The sequence below is a fragment of the Parasteatoda tepidariorum genome, chromosome 7 (assembly GCF_043381705.1).
Source record: "Parasteatoda tepidariorum isolate YZ-2023 chromosome 7, CAS_Ptep_4.0, whole genome shotgun sequence".
NCBI lineage: Eukaryota > Metazoa > Arthropoda > Arachnida > Araneae > Theridiidae > Parasteatoda > Parasteatoda tepidariorum.
The window spans coordinates 89,702,692-89,710,005 of record NC_092210.1 but is presented as its reverse complement, the minus strand read 5'-3'; the positions used below and the strand labels follow the sequence as shown (position 1 = coordinate 89,710,005).

General features: G+C 34.0%; 1 protein-coding gene across 1 annotated transcript in view; it reads right to left on the bottom strand.

Annotated features, from left to right (window-relative positions):
- The window catches only part of LOC107447792 (solute carrier family 22 member 21-like), a 29,034-nt gene that overhangs the window by 16,510 nt on the left and 5,210 nt on the right, over nt 1-7,314 (bottom strand). The window contains exons 3-4 of the mRNA XM_021145578.3: nt 3,535-3,689; nt 181-349 (exon numbers count right to left, since the gene is read on the bottom strand). Of these exons, the coding sequence (XP_021001237.2) occupies nt 181-349; nt 3,535-3,689 (324 nt within the window). The remainder of the gene's footprint in view (nt 1-180; nt 350-3,534; nt 3,690-7,314) is intronic.

The following is a 7,314-nucleotide window of genomic DNA, read 5'->3' as shown; positions in this document are numbered from 1 at the left end:
ATATATATATATAACATTTTACCCCATGCTCCTGTTGGGCCTGAACCACTGAACTTTTAAAACAATTCCTCCGCTTATTTCTATATTCAGTTGTTTGCTGAGACCGGTATTTTATAAAATAAATGCTACTTAAAAAAAGTCTATTTTTTGAGTAAAAAAATGAAATTCAAATAAACTCACCACCAGTAGAGTAAAATGGAAGCTGCAACAGCTGTGTTGAATATTCCAAGGGTTATCCAACTCCGAGCAAAGTAGACGAGTAACGGTAGGGCACACATTCCGAACATCCAGGAACAATTAGCGATGCCGTTCACTTTGACGCGCTTTTCTGGGGCTACCAGCTCTAAAACTGTAAATAAGTTATTCAAATGACGAAGCTATAATTAAACAATAATGACAAAGTAAATAATATACTGTGGGTCCTGCGGGGATAAGATTTTTCGACAATGCCTACCTTGTTCAGTCAAAAAGTACCCCAAGATTTAATCGAAGTGGCGTGTCTTCTAGAGAATTGATGTTTCATAATCGTAGAGGTAGTTACACCACAACACTTCCCCACCAAAATTTTATCAGGGATAGAATTCAATGAACAGATACCACTAGTTGCAGTATTTGTGATAGACCGAGAGAGCTGCCTTAAGGTCACCTTGTTTTGCGCGTTAGGTAGGCGTGTTCGGATCACGTCCACAGGTCACCAGTGTGGGGATATGAACCTTCATCCATGAAAAGGTACCTCAAGATTGAATAGAGTCTTATATACCAGTGAATTGATGTTTAATAATCGTTACACAATAGTACCAACCCCTGCTTGTTGCATTCGCCAAATCTTAGTAATTCGAAGTCATTACTAACTGTATAGTCATGCATTTTAGTCTAGCGCATATGCTGGTACTATTCTTAAAATCAAGTTTTATAGATATGCATCCTCTATGAATGATTTATATATTACTACATTATTAAAATATTAGAAAGCACTCCTTTTTGCAGATGTAATCGAGTAAGCTGCTGACAAGATTATAGCTTTTCATTATTTTGACAATATTAGAATGATAAACATTTTAGCGCTACTCGTGAATAACACTTAAAACAAATAAATCATGGAAATGCCCTACATATATATATGTTGCGGTGAATGACCGACATCAGGAGAATGTCGACTTACACCGGTGAATGTTAGCAATCACTAAGTCGCCTTGGTGAATGTCCGAAATATTTGTTAGATGCGATGTCATATTATAATATTTATTCGATATTTTAATATCTACTGAGGATAGATGAGGAGAAACATCAGTGTAGGATATACCGGGAAAATGCATATCGGCAGCGACACTGAACCTTGAAAAAACTTCAATGTAGGGTATATCGGGCAGTGACACTGAACACTAAAAAAACTTCATTGTAGGGTATACCAGGCAATGACACTGAACCTTAAAAAAACTTTATTGTAGGGTATGCTAGGCAATGACACTGAACCTTAAAAAAACTTCAATGTAGGGTATACCAGGCAATGACACTGAACCCTAAAAAAACTTCATTGTACGGTATTCCGGGCAAATGTATACCGGGCAATAGCTCTGGACGTTGAAATGAAATCAGTGTAGGGTATACCAGGCAGTGACACTGAAACCTAAAAAAACTTCATTGTAGGATATACCGGGCAATAGTTCTGAACGTTAACATGAAATCAGTGTAGGGTATACCAGGCAGCATGGGTGAAAGCCCTTATATAGCAAGACGGAAAAGAGAAAAACCTGGTACGTGAAACATTTCTTTCCAGCATTTTTTTCGAAAAAAATGAAATATCTGTAACTATAAGGATTTCTTTTATAATTCTGGCATATATATAAAACTGCTTCTTTTCCAAGACAAAGTAGATATTGCTGAAAAATTTAAAAAAAGAATAAGTAAACTCCTCCCCAAAACTAGCTATAACTGAAATGGTTTTACTACCAGCCTTTCCTCTTTTCCGTCTCGCTTTCACCCCTGCCAGGCAATGACGCTTAACCCTAAAAAAAATCTTCATTGTAGCGTATACCGGGCAGTAGCACTGAACCGTAAATAGAAATCAGTGTAGGGTATACCGGGCAAATGTCAATGGCACTTAACTAGACCTAATATATATTTTGAGCATTTACCAAAGTGAATATGTTATTAATTGTTAACATTCACCGGTGGCAGTCACCTATTTCTGTTATTCACAGTAACATATGCAATTTGGAGACAAAACAGTTTTAAATCCTTTATATTCTCACATAAACTCCTATAAATTATAATAACTAAAGAGTGGATAATGAAGAAGAAAAAATCTCAGTATGTGGGAAAGGGAGGAAGTATATTTGAGAAAAAAAATAAATTTAGGTTAAATTATGAACAGTCCAACTTCATTTCTAGGTGATCTCCGCTGATAAAACGCACATCCGTTGATAAAACCCATATGTAACGCATAAAGGCGTAGGCTTCGTTGCAACTAAAGTATGGCTCTAATGGCGTTAATTAATAAGCATAATTAAAAGCGAAATATAAAACAGTTAGTTTGTTTAGGTGAACTTTTTGCTTTAAATCTTTTATTTCCGCCCAAATTAAAGCTCCTTTTGTTTCAGCTTTTTGTTTCCAGAAAAGAAACAAAAGTTTTATATTTCTCTCTTTTGTTGCAAGAAAAGATATTTCTTTTCTCGCTGCAAAAAACTAAGTTAGTGAATTTAACAAATGAATTTAACAACGCAATATCGAATCGCAAAACAAATTTGTGAAAATATAACTCTTTCTTGACTGCGTCTTTTATTTAATCTGTATTTATAGCTTGTGTATGAATTTTACAGTACCCATCATTATTTTTGTTTTGTATATCTGGTAATTTTGTTGCGCGATTGAGTTGCGCACTTTGCTGCGTATTTCAAGAAGAAGGAAGACCCCTCATAGCCAGACACTTGACCTATGACATACATGCCAGCTAATCTATAAAAATAATACCTCATAATCTTATAAATCAGTAAAAGGGCTTGTTAAAGTTGAGTTTTGTGAGTCACTTCTTTCACTTTTTGCCGTTTTATTTTAATGCTAAAATTATTTTCAAACCTTTATCTGTTACATCGAATATAAAAATAAAATAAATATTTAAATGTGCGCAATAAACTATTTTTTTGTTCAAATACTTTAGAAATTATCACTGATGTTATTTTCGAAATATGTGAAAAACTGAATCGCTTAAAGAAAAATTTCAAACAGTGACTAACGTTTAACCCATTAGAAAATTCCGCTTCATTTCTCTCTCATCCCTATTTAACGAATGAATTAATAATTTGAAAAAAAACTGTATTTAACATCGAGCATCATCCACTGCAAGTTTTTAAAAAAAGAATGTATTTTGAAGTTGAATTAAAAAGTATTTTATTTAACGATTGAAAATGTGAACAAGATAATAATAGGGAGAGTGTGAAGAACTAATGAGCAGGAATTGAGAAAAAGTATCGGGTTTTTGTAATTGATACTCATTTGCAGCGACTGATACTGAAAAGAAGAAAATGTAATACTTACTGAGAATGAATGGAAGGACAAAAACCGATGTCAAGGCGAGACCATTGATTGTTCTGATGAGAGCGAAGAGATAGAAATTTGTGCTCAAAATGGACAACAGTTCTGTCACAGACATGAGGAACACAGCAGCGAACAAAACTTTCTTTCTCCCGAATCTGAACAAGAATTTTTTTATTTGTAACATTCTCTACGAAATATTTGTCTAAATGAATGTTTGGAGATTAAAATTACACTAGTGTAAAAGAGAATTTGCAGACTTATTATCTCTAGAGCTACAGGACGGATTTTAATGAAATTATGTACATACATTGTTACAATACAAAAAAAATAACCAATCAACAATTTTGTAATACACGCGCATGATCGTGCGTAACACTTGTCGGAGTCGGAAGGTATGAAATTGCCACTTTACAATTCAGGCCACAGGAAATGATGAACTGTCTTATCTCCAAGTATGAAATCACGCTGCAAGGCCTGTATATCTGTAAGAGGGGACTCCCTACCCCTTTTTAACTCATTTTTTTTTTTTAGTTTATTCTGCAACTGCTGTTACATACCTTCCGATTCCAACGAGTGCTGCGCACGATCATGGGTGTGTATTACAAAATTGTTGAATGTTTATTTGTTTTGTATTGTATATATATATATNCCACAGATCATATCAGATTTCATCAAAATCGGTTCAGTAGTTCTAGAGTTAATCGACCGAGTATGCACATTCTCTTAATTCCTACACTAGTGTATTTTGAGGTCTCAGTTCGCTGATTCTAATCGGTTTAATTTATTAATAATTTTCCATAATTTTCATACATTTTCCGCATCTCTAAACCAGTGAATGTTAACAGCTATGCTGCTGCACTTTGGTGTGGTAAAAATTATAATGCTTCTTATATATATATATATATATATACTTTTTATAATTTTTCCGCGCTTTAACGGCGTGAACATCTTTGACGGTGAAAGTCCTGTCTCTGACAATCTTAAAATGTTAAAATAAGTCGGAAAGTTGATGGCTATTATAATTATTAATTAACTAAAGAAAGCAAACTAAATTTTTAACCTTAAAAAGGAAGTAAAAGCTAACAATTGAAATAAGATGCAATTAATAGTTATAAAAACAAATTAATAAACGATAACTAACAAGAAAAAAAAACAAGCTAACAATTAATAATTGGCAAAGAAACAAGTTAACAAGGAATCACAAAAAATAGCAGTTATATATAAGCAAAACTAACTATTAATAACTGTAAAAAACAAGCTAACAATTAATAAATAACAAAAAAAATTTAAATAATAACAATTAACTTGTAATTTATCCTTTAATAAAAGTACAGTTGTATTTGTAGTACATATTATTTTATTTCACATTCAAAATTGTTATCATAAACTATTTTACTCAGAGCATTACACAGGTAAGTAAACTTTTAAACTTATTTTTTGTGCCGTCAAATTTTAAATGGTTAAAAGTGTGTCGCGACAAAAAAAAAATATCAGAATCACTGCTCTAAGCATATTACACGGCATATCATGTATTTCCATATTTACGTTATTTTCTTGATTTATTTTGATATAAAATGCATTTCATACTGATTATATTTTTCTTCCTTGCTTTGTTTTCAACTCCATTTTATTTAGTAGAGGGTACACACACAATTAATGCCGAAAAGAAAGAAAAAACTTTGAGGTGTTCACCTCAAAGATATTTTTAATTTTATTAATCGTTAACGCCATCTCGCTGCATTACCCAGTTGTAATTTAAAGATTTGGCGACCAACTGGGCAAGGCTGCCGGCAGAATAATATAAAAGGGGGTGCAATCCTCTAACAAACTAATCCCCTCCCCCAAAAAAGAAAAAAAATTGAAAATATTCTGTCATTACATTTTGTTTTGTTATTACATATATTTTCATCTTTTAATTTTTTTCAAGATTCATTTCTTCATTATTAACAAGATATTTTTTTTTAAAAAGTACGCATTTCTTGTACTTGCAAATTTTGCTACGAGTAACTGTACTGATGGCGTTGGCGTAGCTACTGACTTTGAAACACCAATAACTACAAACAGTAGTTTCGAGGCCGGGATAGCCTGGTCGGTAGGGCGCTGGGCCCATATCCAAGAGGTCGTGGGTTCGATCCTCGCCGGCCAAAGACTCCCCGTGTAGTAAATGGTGACTGATGCACGTTAAATCTGTCGAGTCTCAAAGTCCTCCATGTTCCCACAACAAATCAACGACTCTGGGGGTACTGATCCAGGAGTTTCCTTGTCTTCTGGATTGGTTCAAAATTACAAGGCTACGGAGTTGAACGTAAGTAGTCGTAAACCCATGAAATTGGGTCGGCTGTTCAACGACGGTTATAATATAAAATAAACAGTAGTTTCGTATACTAACGTGTTTGTGGCTGGCCAAGAAGGGGGCGTTCAAAAATTGATTCGAGACAAATATCTTAGAGCTGTGTTTTTTCCATTGTGCCAATCATGTATTGAATCTCGTGATCAACGACTTAAACCGCGTTAAGGGAGTACAGAATAGTATAGGGACAACAAAGGAAATTATTAGCTTTTCAGAGAAAGTACCTTGCGCGACGAAAAGAAATTCCTAACATCCCTTTACTCTGTGAAACACGCTGGTCTGAAAAGTACAAGAGTACCAGACGATTTTTTGAAAAGTTTGTTACAATTATAAAAGCTTTTAAGAGCCTCATAGAAAAAGCGGCAAACAAAAACACCAAAGTGAAAGTTAATATACTTTTATCAGCTGCTACAACGCCAACATACATTGTACGGCTTTTTGTTATTGCGACTTATTCTGCCAAACTTGAACCTGTGTGCAATCAGTGGCAAAAAGTAAACACAGATCTAAAAGAAGTAACTGATTACGTAGTCAAATTGATAGATGTGCAGCAAATTGATCAAAACAATGCTTCTGAAGAGTTTATTGCAATTTTCATGAAAGCAGAACGCATTTGCGAAGAATTAGGTATTGAATTGAATCGACCTCGAGTGGCATCTAGACAAGTTCATAGATCGAATGTGCCTTTTGAAAACGCAGAAAAATTTTTCAGGAGGTCAATCTTTATTCCTTATATGGACTCCATTATATCTTCTTTGAATGACCGTTTTTCTTCTACCCAAAGAAAAGCATTTTCACTCTTACAGCTTTACCCGAATACGATGAACAAGCTGGACAAAGCGTCATATCTTGAAGTTTTAGAAGATTAGTTTTATATGTACCATGTATATAACTGCTCTTATCGAATTTCATCACTGAAGCTACTACGTGGTACGAAATGTGTAGGAATAGAGAAAATTCTAACGAATCCCTCGAATACATCGATTTAGTTATTGAGGCCGCACCGTTTTATCCAGCTGTAGAGGAGGCAATCAAAATTGGCCTAACTCTTCCAGGTACTACGTGCAATATTGAACGCACTTTTAGTACAATGCGAAGCATCAAAACATAGAATCGATCTACAATGTTTCACGAGAGATTAAGTAGTTTGTGCATGTTCAGTGTGCATAAGAAAAGAATCAAAGATAACTCAGAATTCATTGAAAACGTTATATACAGATTTGGACAGCAAACAACATGATTGTAATTCTTGTTTGATTAAACAATTCTTTAAATGTTTCTGTATCAATGATTACTTAGTTATCTGTTTATGAATAAAAATATTTTTAATAAAAATTTTTATAACAAAATTGTTTTTCTGTATCTCTTTAATTGTTTTTTAAAAGAAAAGCCAGGGGGTGCAAGTGCACCTCCTTGCACCCCCCTGCCGG